The sequence below is a fragment of the Zonotrichia albicollis genome, chromosome 1, assembly GCF_047830755.1.
Source record: "Zonotrichia albicollis isolate bZonAlb1 chromosome 1, bZonAlb1.hap1, whole genome shotgun sequence".
Classification (NCBI taxonomy): Eukaryota; Metazoa; Chordata; class Aves; order Passeriformes; family Passerellidae; genus Zonotrichia; species Zonotrichia albicollis.
The window spans coordinates 122,029,040-122,042,827 of NC_133819.1; the positions used below are offsets into that span (position 1 = coordinate 122,029,040).

At 36.9% G+C, this 13,788-nt stretch overlaps 1 protein-coding gene across 8 annotated transcripts in view; it reads right to left on the minus strand.

The window, feature by feature from the left end:
- EYA1 (EYA transcriptional coactivator and phosphatase 1) overlaps positions 1 to 13,788 on the minus strand; it is a 160,269-nt gene that overhangs the window by 43,134 nt on the left and 103,347 nt on the right. For all 8 annotated transcript variants that reach the window (XM_074552404.1, XM_074552377.1, XM_074552396.1 and 5 more), the window contains 2 exons: positions 4,454 to 4,593; positions 3,161 to 3,244 (listed from right to left, as the gene is read on the minus strand). In XM_074552404.1, coding sequence (XP_074408505.1) covers positions 3,161 to 3,244; positions 4,454 to 4,593 — 224 coding nt within the window. The remainder of the gene's footprint in view (positions 1 to 3,160; positions 3,245 to 4,453; positions 4,594 to 13,788) is intronic.

Sequence of the window (13,788 nt, forward strand, 5' to 3'; positions counted from 1 at the left end):
AACAAGAAGCTGAAAAACAGGAAAGTTCACTTTGGGTAGCAGGCTTATTTTCCACTTAAGCCTACAGGTCACAAATGAAGGGTTAAGTGAAACCAGGCTTTGTTTTCCTCTATCTCTAAAGTATATTAAACCATAATAAAATAGCTTATAATTTAAAGGAAAATTCCTTTAAAACCTCTGCATATAACTGCTTTTACTGGGGATGGAAATGTATGTAAAGACCACAGTATTCCGTGCCAATGCTGAGATATATTTTCACCTGCTCCAAGATCTTAAAGGGCTCCAACTTTTTCCAAATGCCAAAACTTAATCAGCCCTAATGTCAATTAAACTAACTGGTAACTTTATATTTGATCAATACATCTCTCTCTGTACATAGTTAAAAAAATTCAAAAGCAAATGAAAATGTTTTGGGTTTTTTTGTCTAATCTTCTGAAAGGGCATATTCTTTGAGTTTCATACATTTCCATTAAATTCACTAAATTCAAATTATCCTTAAATAAAAATTAATGTTTTATGGAATAATTTTTGCCATGAATGTGTAAACTGAAAAATAAAGGTGTTATTATGTTACAACAAAACTGAAGGAAAAAAGCAAGAGGAAAATAGAGCACAATAGCAGCTAAAGGAGAGCAGGTGATAAAAACAGATGCAAAAGTAAGGAGATACAGAAAAAAGTGGTACAAGGAAGAAGTTAGGAAGAATGAGGGAGAGAATTAAGCAAAGAAAATCAATCCCTTCAGCAGCAAGGCCAAACATCATTCATAGTCATTCACCATGAAACTCACTCAGGCATTATGAAAAGAGCTGAATGCCAAGTTGCCAAATCCCCTATTATTTAATTAGGACATTTTTGTTTGTTTGAAGATCCAGCTTTTGTATTTTAATGATTATGTGATCACCCTAGATTTAATTTTTTAAAAGGGCATTTCTAGCCCTCACCATAGCACAGATTTATAAGAGAACATGATGTTGGGTTGCTCATAAACGAGAATACAGGTGAAAAGAACAATAATTCCCCTCAACTTTCATTTTTTTCAGATTACCTAATGGTCCAGATTTCTGATTTTAAAGGTCATTAACCAGAGGCAAACCTTCTTTTAAAAACATGCGCCTTCTGCTGCCACAAATAAACTCTAAAATTCTCATGTTTTAGCATGTTTGCCTTGAACATTTGACACTGTCTCTCTAACATCCCTGGAAATTACTAACTGTTGTCTGAAGCTGTCAATAGCCCAAGAGAAACTCTGATTTGAATGAAACCTCAAGAAAACAAAACCAGAATGGCAGTTTCATGGCATCATCTGGGAGCCAGGACAGGCATGTTGCTACCCCTCACCAAAAAGATTTTGTATTTATCCAAAGATTAAGCAGCAATACCATCATTCCTCTCACCATCAACAGTTGGCTGTCATTTAGCAGTGCAGGAATATTGCGCCAGATGCCATGAAACCAGAGCCAGCTGGGCAAAAGCTGCATCTTACGTAAACAGTGCCAACAGTGATGGAGCTGCACCCAGGAGTCAGCCTCCTCCTTGCAGCACACATATTTATATCTCTTTGCAACTGAATCCCAGCCACTTTCCTCAACTTCAACCATCCAGCAATAAAGTGTTTATGTTCAGGTTCTAATTAATGAATCCACTACAGGGAACTAGTAACAAATGGAAAAAATATGCTCACATTAGTACTTCTATGACAGTGACTAATTAATTAGGCTTTTCCAGCGCTACTCTGCTGGCCAAAAGCCAGTGGTGAGATTCTGTTGGCACTTAGCATTTTTGTGAGCACTGGGACTTGTTCTCCTCATTCTAAACTAAATTGTCATAGATTTTGGGATACCACACAAAAGCTAGTTTTAGTTTGAAAAATGGAAAACAACTTTTGGTAAATATTTAATACTCTTTTGTAAGTGCTTTTTTCCATACCTATCCATACAATAATTGTTGAAACATTTAAGTTCTAGTTTCTTTTTACTACCTAAATATAAACTAATAACACCTAGGAAACCAAGGCTGCTGAATTAACTAAATATAAACTAACAACACCTAGGAAACCAAGGCTGCTGAATTAACTTGCTTTTCTGACGTATAATGAAAAAAATCTAATTATATTCTTTAAACAGGTACATTGTTCTTACAGTAAACACTTCTGCAAGCAAACCTTACTTGAACATGCAAGAAAGGTTGCAAAGTAGTATTGCTTTAGGTTTGTATAGTGCAAAAAGCTATTGAGAGAAACTCAGAACCTGACCCAGGCACAGACTGAACTGGAGGTAGCTTTGCCCTTCGCTCATCTGGGTGTAGGGTAAAACCTTTTAGTGCTAAATAGAAGCTTTACAAGAAGACACAGGCATTACACAAAGCCAGACAAAGCTATGTAGTTGTTCTTTACACATAGAAATTCTTGAGGTTAACAAAAAATCACATTGCAGTTTTAACTCACAGGAGGTGAACATAAAAAGCTATAACAGATTTTAGCACAAGCTGTTAGCTTTCAAATACAATCCTGACAAAAAGAACACTGATCTCATAAGGACATTCCTTCCATAAACTGTTCTTATTCACCTAAAATCACGTTTCTCTTCTGAGAATTACACGGAAATCTGCTGTCTGTAGACATATTCATCAGTCCAGTTATGATTTATAGACTGTGCATAATATAAAGATTTGACTCATAAGCAGACTTTTGAAAACATCAGTCAATATTTAGATTTAAAAAAAAAATCAAAGGTAAAAAATTTTAGATTAAACTGGCCATGTCCAAAAGCATTCTTCCTCTTTCCCTCTCAATACAGAGCACAGCCAATCCATCATAGCAATCATTCCTGGAACTCTCTGAGGGCATGCAGATCTTTGCAGATTTTGATGATGTCAAAAGATTTCAGACAACCTGTATCTACAAACCAAACCTCAAGTGGTCAAAGTATTAAGTTTGAGTATCCCAAGTATCAAGTAACCCAACATTATTTAAATATGTACTGAACACAAGAGCTGACCAACTGCAAAGCATGGACATTTGAAACAGCTTGGTATTTTTTTGTCTTGTAAGGCCAGTACCAGTTTGCCTCTAAAAATCAACTAATGTTCTGGTATTCCTTGTGTATCAACCATAAACCAGCAAATATTACTGAACATTTCCATCAGTTTCTTGACACTTACCCTTCCATATCTGTTAGCATAGGACCCTGTAAGCAAGGAATGGAAAATGATGATTGTCTCATCCAAATCCCAAATGAATACTCTCTGTAAAAAGAGAATCAAATCAATGTGTTCCTTTGTGAAGCTAATACTTGAAATGGAAAATTAAAATTTGAATCAGTAAGCACAAAAATGGGAAAATTGTACTGATACGGTTGCATATTAAAACCATAGCTTTCCTGCCATTTATTTTCAAAACTAACAAGATTTTTTTTCGAGGGTAGGGTAATACAATCTGTTAGCTTTTTACTACAATTGTTATTATATCCTTCTATTAGAATAGAATTATAGTATAGTCAAATATACACAGAAAATGAGACTGTACAATGTAATTTTTGAAGCTTGATGTGAGATAGAAACAAATAAACAAAGAGAAGCATCTGAAAACTAAATCCTTGGGGTTACAATTCTGTATTTCTGCAAGTCTTACAAAACAAAAGTCTTACAAAAATTCATGTGAGTGCCCTTGAATATTACCTCTAAAACCAAAACAAAGCAGATTGCTGCTAAGCACTTTATTTCTTTATAAAATTAACTTATGTTAATTTCATGCATTTTAGGCATCTGAAGAAGAAAAACTATGAGCTTGGATGATGTATGCATAAAACTTATGGCATCAGTAAATAATTCTTTTGCTTAGAGACAATGGAAAATACATGTTTTAAATTTGTTCTCTGACCACACGCAAAATGATAACTTAATGAAAAATAAAGTGTTCAAATACAAACATTTTAAATCCTGGTGAGATTGTATTTCCCATGATGACAAATGGGGTAATCTTCTGGAAAGGAAAAGTAATGCAGTGTGGACACTCATAGCTGTGGTGTGTCATTGGAGATGTGTTCTCAACATAAACCATGGGCCACGGGGAGGAATGTGAACGGGCATGGGAGAACAAACCCCACTATTGTGCTAGAAGTGTCTCCTGTCCAATTGAAAACCTTTCTTTGCCTTGGGAAAAGATTGCTCCTTTTTTTTTTCTTTCTTTTTTTTCCCCATTTGGTTTGTTTTGGTTTGTTTGTTTGTTTGCTTTGTTAATCAAAAGGAGAAAAAAACACCCAGTATTTTTCCAAGGAAGTAGAAGCTCTTCTTGAAGAAGGTTCTTTAGAAGAAAAATCCTATTATCTATGGAAATACTGTTAGGAGAAAGGGAGTTTCAATGCCACTTTATTTTTGATGCATAAATAACACTTTGTGTAAATAATGATAAAAACAAAGTTCTGTAACAGGCCAAAGACATTTCATATATAGTACCTCCAGGTCAGAGTCAGGTGGTGGTGAAGGATTATTGTTTCTTCTGCCACGTCCGCGTGATTTCCCATCTGAGCTCCGACGCAATCTGTCTGAGTCTGAATCTTTAATGGGGGTGGATGGACTGTGGATTGTGCTGTATTCTGTCACAGTAAAGAAAGAAAACTTTTACCCTTCAGTTCAGTGTTCAAAATGTTCAACTTACTTGCTCAAACCCAGTCCTAACTAGAATAATTTACTCTTACCAAACCCAGTCCTAACTAAAATAATGAAATATAAAACAGTAAGAGGTCATATCGATTCATAAATGAATTCAGTCTAGCTCAATTTATATGTAAAAAGAGTGACAAACTATTTCAGTAAATGCCTATAAAAGACTCAGGAGATAATAACTTCATTGCTTCATTCCTTCAATTATTACAAGAGTAAGCAAACAATTTTAAGGGATGCCAGTTTTTCATAAAACAACATTAATCTAACTCTAACTTTTCAAACTTAAATACCTTAAGTGCTTTAAAATAACTGTCATGGTGACAGGTAAGAAAAATCCAACCAGATGTGAAAAAAGCCCAGACAAATATAAATTGAAACATTTTCCAAATTGCCTAGTTGGACACTCTTAGATTGCTACATTTGAGCCAGAAGAGTAGGATTATTCCAAGATATAGCATAAACCAGAATATTTATTTTCCTACAGAAATTTAAATGAATAAGTGTTAAATATGCATCAACTGAAGATGAGATTTCAAGTATTTTTAAAGGCCTAATCAACACTGAACATTTCCAATGAGTACCTTCAAGACAGGATGCAAATCTTTACAAACAGTATTGCATGCTAATTATTATGCCACATTTATTTATAAGAATATTTACTGTTACTGAACAGCCGTAAAAAGAGCCATGATTCATGTAGATAAGAACAGCAGAGTTTTTCTGAAAACATGCAAATTTGAAGATATTTTGCTACTCTTAACATCCATATCATAGTGAATGCTTGTACATTAACAAAGTATACACTGAGCATCAGTTTTCCTTCCCATTAATTTAATTAGCAGTACCATAGTCCTTAGAAATGCAACAACACATTTTTAAATATCTTTTGAAAACTTTCTTTCATAGTCTGAATTTCAGAAATACTTTTATTTTGATGGTTACCATGATTTCTTTTTGTTTTTCCTAAAAACACTACTTTATGAAGGCAGCTGCAACTTTTATGTTTCTCAATTTTAGTGCTCAGTTAATATTAACTACTCTTTAGAGCTCAGTAGATGCAAAATTTTAAATTTGAATCTGCCTAGACCACAACATTCCAGCTTGAACAGACAGGTATACTTCTCACACAAGGGATTCTCTCTCCTAGGAAAACATCCTGTTGAGGTCAAAGGTTAAATTAAGGAGGAGACTCTGGACATCTGTGTAACACCACATATGCACAATTACTCCAAATAATAACAGTTACTTGTGCTGAATGAAAGGAAAAGGTCTTGAAATTCTCATGCTCAGCCTTCAAATCTACACTTATTGATAATCAGCATAGCTCACATATTTCACCTTGTATATTTACCTAAATATTTCAGACTACATCAAACAAAGATGTAACTCAAAGTTAAGCAGAGAATCCTCTGAAAACATTTGACCTATACTAAAACCCCATAAAATAAACATACCAGAATTTCTTCAACAGGTATACTGGTGATATGATGTTCTAAATATGTACTTCAAAACTTAGATGTAATGAAAAATTTCATTTTCTATTGACTAATTTAAATTTCAGCTGCTTTTGGTATTTGACACTGTTTTCAGGAGTTTGGCTGTAGTTCCCAGTTTTAGAAACTTTTCTTACAGACATGCTATGCCTGAAAGTTTCAAGAATTAAACTTGCTGAAGTAATACTAAAACAAGTAGGGAACAGGTGAGATGGAAAGAGTATAAACAAAACTCCATGACAAATAAACAAACAAGGAAACCTAAACGAGTGAGGACACAGAGCAGGGCATGGTGGGGGCAGGGAAGAAAATCTGTCTGTAAGAGGCATCCAGCTCTCCATCTTTGCAACACTTTCACTTATGAATACTTCATTCAAAACTTTAAACACAGGGCTGCAAGTTTGGGTGGAGGCTCATTTCCATTTTCTCATCCCAGTCTGGATGCACCAGACTGTCACCTGACAGAAAAACTCCCAACCCTGCCTCAGGACGCTTGCTTGGGACCACTGTACTTCCATCATTCCCAAAAACATTTGTCTGTCCTGCTCTAATGGATCTCCCCAGGAAATCTCTGCTGCTTGGACAGCTGCATCATCAGAACATACAACTTGAGCATTAATTACAGCAGTAGAAGTTTAATCTGTGAAAGTGGGGGAAAATTATTCCCTTCATTGTATCTGCATGCATTTGAAGACTGTTCACAGATCCCCTTTGTTGTTTGATTACCCTTCCCTGTCAATCTTCTTTGCTAGGCTCTGATTCTCATCCTCTACAGTCTCATCAAACTGGACAAAATAATGCAAAGCAAAGTCAGGCAAAGCTTGACTTCCTGAATGTTCTGCAGGCTACCCTCCCCTGGACATCCCTTGGCCAGAAAAAAAATTTCATTTTCTACAATATTTCCATAAATATTAGATTGGGCATTTCTAGATCATCCTCTGAGAAAGAAGTGACATTGAACTGGTTGTTTCTCAAAGACTTGGCCAAATCTTGCACATGACTGAACATGCAACATTGCTGATACCTGCAGCTTCTGAGTCGGCTCAGGAGATCTGTGTGTCACAAACAGTGTGAGAGATGGCATTAACCAGTGGGGGAAAACATGACATTGTGTGCAAGAAACTTTTTCCATGTACGTGAAGGGAAGCCTCTGTGTACATGGCTGTGTCACCAGCTCAGTGTCCAATGGTCACTCTCAGGGCCTCATAAGGAAACCCAGTTAAAGAATTCAGCGTCCACCTGAGCCCTGAGCCTCGACATGCCCAGCCCTGAGAAATTCTGGAAAAAGAAAAACAACAGTGGCTGAGGGTACTCTGTGTGCCACTAATATCTGCAGTACTGAGAGGGCTCTGCAGGGAAAGGTAGAGCCTGGAAGAAGCTGCCAACATTCCCTGTCCCACATTTGTGCAGTTCATCATTCCTGCCTAAATGTATACCTCACACCTGCTCCTATTCAGATCACATCTCCATTTTTTGAGTTCTCATCCCGTCTCCAAAGGCCTCATAGCCCCTCTCAGCATGGTGTCATCTACATATTTAATAGGCAAACACATTCTGTTCCGCCACATAGTGATTAATGAAAATGTGGTCTGGTGCTAGGCCCAAGGCAGACACTGAGGAATGCTGCTGCAGCCATCCCTCTGTTTCAGCAGTGAGCTCTTACTAACTCCTCATGGACATGACTTCCTAAACAGCTTTTTATCCTTCTGCTGCAATTCCTGCCAAACTGCCTTAGCCTAGCTTGCTTTTAAAATTGTTAAGTGAATTGTTAATTATGTTAAGTGAAAAGATTTAACTGCCAGGGGCATCAAAAGACTTGCTGAAGTCAATTTACATGATAACAAATCATGTTATCACTACACTCATTACTCTATAATCATTGCTAAGAGAAGGTTAATTTGTTCAGCTTCAGCTGACTTCACTGTACCAGATACTTTAATACTAGCCAAGTGAAATGATGATTGTTCTAAAACACTGAATTCAATTTTATCCTGTCCTTGAGCATCACAAACCCAAATAAGTGCAGGAGAAAACCCTGCCCTGCACATAATCATGAGCAGAGAAGAGGGTGAGGATCAGATCCATTGCCTGCCCAACACAAAAGCAAGATCACCAAAGGGAGTTGGCAGCAGCCTGGTTAAATACAAGGAGTTCAGATAAAAGCTATAAGATTTGTACACATTTTGCCAAAAAAAAAAACCAACCCATGCCAGGCTCCCAGAATGTTATATGGGTTCAAGAGGGGCCTGAAGACATCCCTGGAAGTGAAGCATTCAGGGATGCTACAGCTGCACCACATTAGCAAGTTGGATCTGTGGGATCAGTTAAGTGGTGGCAACGACATCAGGCTCTGCTGGCTGTTTCTGAGAGGTTGTTCCAGTGCAAGTGCATTCTGATCTGAGCTCCTGGGCACCCTCAGAAGGGGCTGGAGCAATTAGGAGCTGTTCTGGAGGACACTTTCCAGGTTAGCTTTGACTGGAAGGACTCCACTTCGGTGCCCTAGGACTGCACTACTGAGCCAAAGCTTCACACCAAAAAGACCCTACGCAAAATTAAAATGCTGATGCAGGCACACCCTAAACACACAAACAATAGCAGGTCTGGAAATCCCCTGAGACAAAAATATCTGGGATCTGGAAAAGTGCTTAGGGCAAATCTTACACAAGCCCAGCCTGTCCTTGATGCTCCCAAGGTGCCTGCTGATGGCTCCTGCAGCGGGCAGGGTACAGCCTGCTGGATCCATCAGCCCAGACTGCCAGTGCTGTGGCTCTGTGTTGCAATGCCTTCACAAATTTGTATTAATAACAACAGTTAATATTAAAAATTTGTATTAATAGCAACTGTAGCAACAGTCATTCTTCTGCATCCATGGACATACACATCATTTTAGATCTCCCTGCTATAGCAACTCTCTGTTCTTTGCTCCAGGCAGATACTAAATGTAATAGCTTACTTCTGCTTCACCTTCTGAACCTTGGATAAGTTTAAAAGACTCCCTATTGACTTCTACAGTCAGTCAGAAAAAAACACATTTTAAGCCCAGATTTTGTAAATATCTTGTTTTCCAGGTGTGACTGGTACTCCCCTGCTTCTGACCTGGTAGCAACCCCTGCAGCATACAGTGACATCAAGCCTGACAAAAACCTAACTGTGAGGAATTAAATATGTTTACATTCTGGCCTAACTAGAATACATGAACCAGACTGTATCAGACCTTCCTCTCTGCTTCAAGGCACTGTAACACTGCAACTTGGCATGAGACTTCATCAGTTTATACTTCCCTTTATACATCACTCTGGGCAGTGTTGATGGTTTTGTCACACAGGACAATTTTCCATCATCTCAAAAATAAAACCAGCTTGACTATTTATGAGCTGACAGTACAGCTGCAGAGAGAGCATTTGCAGCACCATATTCTGCAATTCATTTCTGTTTGTTATGAAAATCCCCCATAGTAATTGATGCATTTTCTTACTGTTGATTTCAATGTACAGCAATAGTGTTCAGTGACAAATCTGGGGCAAACTGGCTATGCCAGAAAGCCCAAAATCAAGTGTGTCTTTAGGTAAATCCAGCTGGTGTGTGTGGGTAGAGCTTTTGCTGCTGACAAAGGCATTGCAAATTTTATTAGACTTTTTCCCTACTACACTGAAAGGTTATGCAAAAAAGAGTAAGCGTACATTATCAAAGTAATCATATCTCATGTCACAATGTAAATCACATGGATAAGGTGGGTCCAGGGTACTTAGTACAGTCAAATGTCTCTACAAGTACCTATGTACAAAAAAATTTCCATTTAGAGTGTGCCCAGATTAATGGCTTTCCCTTAAAACTTACACTTCATTTTGCCAGTGTTATTTCAACTCCTGTGTACCAGAATAAAAATACAAGATTCAAGTAATTTGAATATGTCAATCTCACACTATGATTCTCTTACTTTGCATAATTAAAGTTTCCTTTTGCATAAATAAAACTAAACACAAATTCCATGAGCACCTATACAAACTTCTACTTGCATACAACTGGACCAGGATTGAACAATGCAGCAGAATCAAGTGTATTTGTGGATGTTCCCTTTTTTACTTGTCTACTAAAAAAATAATACTGTATTAGCAGTAAGTAAAAGCACAAAGTAAATATTGCAAGAAATATAATCATTCCTGCTGTCAGGATCACAGGAGTATATGTCTAGTGCTATTTTGACAAAATGTCAAAATCTTCACTTGAAAAACAAATTTAATGTTTGTATATTGAGAATTAAGAGCATGCTATTATAAACTTGACAGAAGCTCTCAACAGTCCTTTAAAAATAGTGGCAAAAATGGCTATTTATTTCAAAGCCTGGTTGAGGTTTTGATTTAGGTTTGCATATTTAAAATAATGACAAAATATCATATATAACAGTATTTATAAACTATATTATGACCACAACTGACAGTGGTCCAGATTTTTGTCCTCCAGCATTCTTTATTGAGGAAAAAAAATGAAACAATCCATAATGAACCAATAGTATCTGTATCCTTATTAGTTATTTCTTCCTTACTCATTAGTTCAGTTTTCAAACAATTTGAAATCATTGTTACTTTTAATCCTACCAAAGCCAAAGATAAGCATCCCAGGAGAACAATCATTATGAGAAAAGCAAAACCAGTACTGCACTTTGCCATTCACCACTGTATGCAATTTAATTTCTGTTTTGACAGAATTTTCTGTGATTTTCCTTCTTTGTGTAATATATCCTCTAGATTTACTCTTCATTTATATTTATGGAAAAGAACAAACATTAGAATACCAGAAATGTACTGCAAATATAGCTGCATTTCTTTCCACATAGGAAAGAAAAGTCGTCTATATAAACTATTTACCCACTTGGAGACTTTTCTGTCTCCAATTTATTGTTATGAAACATGATAAGAAGAAACTGTAAAAGTTGCTTTCCCTTTTGTAATACTAAAGATGATATAGTACTCAAGGAAAAAGAAGTTTAGTCTTTAATAGCAAAATAGTGGCCCATGTCTGAGACCAAATTTTGCTGGCTGGCACAATCCCTGTGAGGATTTTAATCTGCATTGTGAAGTATGTGCGTAATATGAAAAAACCCCCAAACCTTCCAGTAATATATTAAACACACTTATTACAGAAACCAAGAAAAATGAAAGAGATTGAATCGCAAGAACAATGCAAGTCTCTCTTGTGAGAAACACTGTTTAATAAATTATAAATATATCATCATATGAAATAGAAGGATAAATTCAGCCTTCCTGACTGAATGAAAAAAAAATATTGCACAAATCCAGAACTTTTTATTACCATTTGTGATGATAAAGTTGAAATATTGCAAGAGAAAATTATTATGGCTTTATAAAAGGTAGTTTTTTTCCATATTGACTCCTAGAAATAATGTTATGAATGTTACACTAAGAATTTTTGAGCATCAGGGTAGGCATAGTGAATAGGGGCATAACTCCATCTCTCCAGGGTAAATTTCACCACTGGCAAACAGCTGGAAACTAAGTAAGAAAGCATAAAAAAGGACAGACATCCACACAGCACTAATTCATCCCCAGTCTCCAGTGATCTGGTGCATCAAGAATTTCTTGTTGTCTCTGTAAATTTAATATTTGAGTTTGTCAAAGTTAGGCTTGAACAGGCATAAACATTTTGCATCCACAACATCCTGCAGCAAAGAGCTACACAGTTTACCTACATGGAACATAAAGAAATACTGCTTTTCTTCACTCTCAACCTATTTCAATGAATTTAAATAGTGGAAGGGAGAAAAAATATTTGCTCATTTATCTACTTCTATTTCATATTTTTAATTCTTATTACTTCTCTTAGATACTACAGCTTAGACAAAAAATCAGCAATTTTCTGATTACATCACTAAGAAAAATACAGGGTTTTGTTCACAAGAAAGTAACATTAATTTCTATATCTGATTTATGGATACAAGGACTATAAACATTTGGGAAATTAATGATTTTATCCTGACTGTGGTACAAGAAAGTTTCAAATCCTGAAAGCGAAGAGAAAGAAGAAACACTGAGCATGGAAAATCCCAGGTTTTTCTGCAGGAATTCCTGCATGTTCAGGATTGCATGGCAAAAACTTTCACATTTAACTAGTAACTGAGGAAAATCATAAAAGGATTATTTTATATTTGGACAAGGAATAAAACATATTTGAAGTGAAATTATCTGAGCTTTCTCAGTCGGCAAAACTCTATTAAAAATGTCAGAAGAGCACATAATTACTTTCTCCCTTTCACATTTTACTTACCAGACTCTTCTGTTTCACTTATTGGCCCAAATTCATAGAAACCACCTATGTCTGTCAAATTATTCTGGTGCCTCTGTAAAGTCTGAAGGCTGTTCTGTGCTTGTCCTGGCATAGTTCATAACCACATGGATTACATGTTTTTTTTTAAATATAGAAGATGTCTAAGGATAGACAGCTGCAATTCAGCAGCTGGAGCCCATCCTACAAAATGTGATAGCTCTGCACTGCTCCCCACCATCCCTCATATGAAACATTCCAGTTGTGGTAAAGAATCAGCAGCCTAACTTGAGCAGATGTGGCAAAACAGCCTACAGAAATTTTACTAATTGTAATAAAAATTTGTTTAATTTTCTCTTTCGTTCTGTGTTTTTGACCCGACTATGAATTTCCTTCTGTTGAATATGCCTTCCACTTGTCCCCACTCCACCAGCATTTCCTTCCTACATGTTGATCCCTCTTTTCTTTGAGCCCAGCCTTGCTTTGTCCTCCAAGCAGGCTGTGTATGAGCTCAGCTGAGGGCTGGCAATAAACCTCAACAAGAAAAAAGCACAACCATTTACTGTCCAAGGAGAAATAGCAAGCACAGCACTGGATTCACTGATGGTTCCTTCTTTCCTTTCTACCAGCATTGAAGGTGAAGGAGCAGAAGATTCTTGCCTAATTTCTCCTCAGGGAGCCAGCACAGGTATGTCAGCCACTTTAAACTCTCCATGGTTTTCATGCCACTGGAGAGGCTTTGGCATCTCAGGATTAAGACTCTTGTTAAACTGAACTCTAATTAGAAGTGTTCATCTCTCTCCAGGCAATACAGAAGGAGCCTAAATGGACCTGATCCTAACCTAACTGCATAAAGAAAAAAACTGCCTAAAGAAAAATGGAGAAATTTGGCCCTAGACCTTCTGCTGATTGCAACCACATTGATGGAGATGACTTTCACCAGTTCCTTCTAATAGGTCCACAGGTACCACATTTAGGCACTTTCCTAAATGTGCCTCTGCCTCTGGTAGAGGCAGCCAGCCCGTGATAACCCCATTGCTACATTATGGGTTGTTATTTGCAAACTGCTGGAAGGAACATTTTCTGAACTGTTAAATCAGTAATGTTAATGTCTTGAGAAAAGAAATGGAAGTCGCAGCAATGCCAGAGGAGGTGTGCACACGTCTGAGAAAGGGCTAAGCAAGCAGTGGTAGGGCATCCATGGATGTACAGCTTTCAATACATGAAATAACAAATTAGAAGAAGGATTAGGTGCAGAACTCACCCATGAGAAAGCTCACCAAATTCTTTCAAATTTTTAGACAAAACTGTCATAAGAAGAACATGGAAGATGTGGGGGAGAAAAGAAAGACT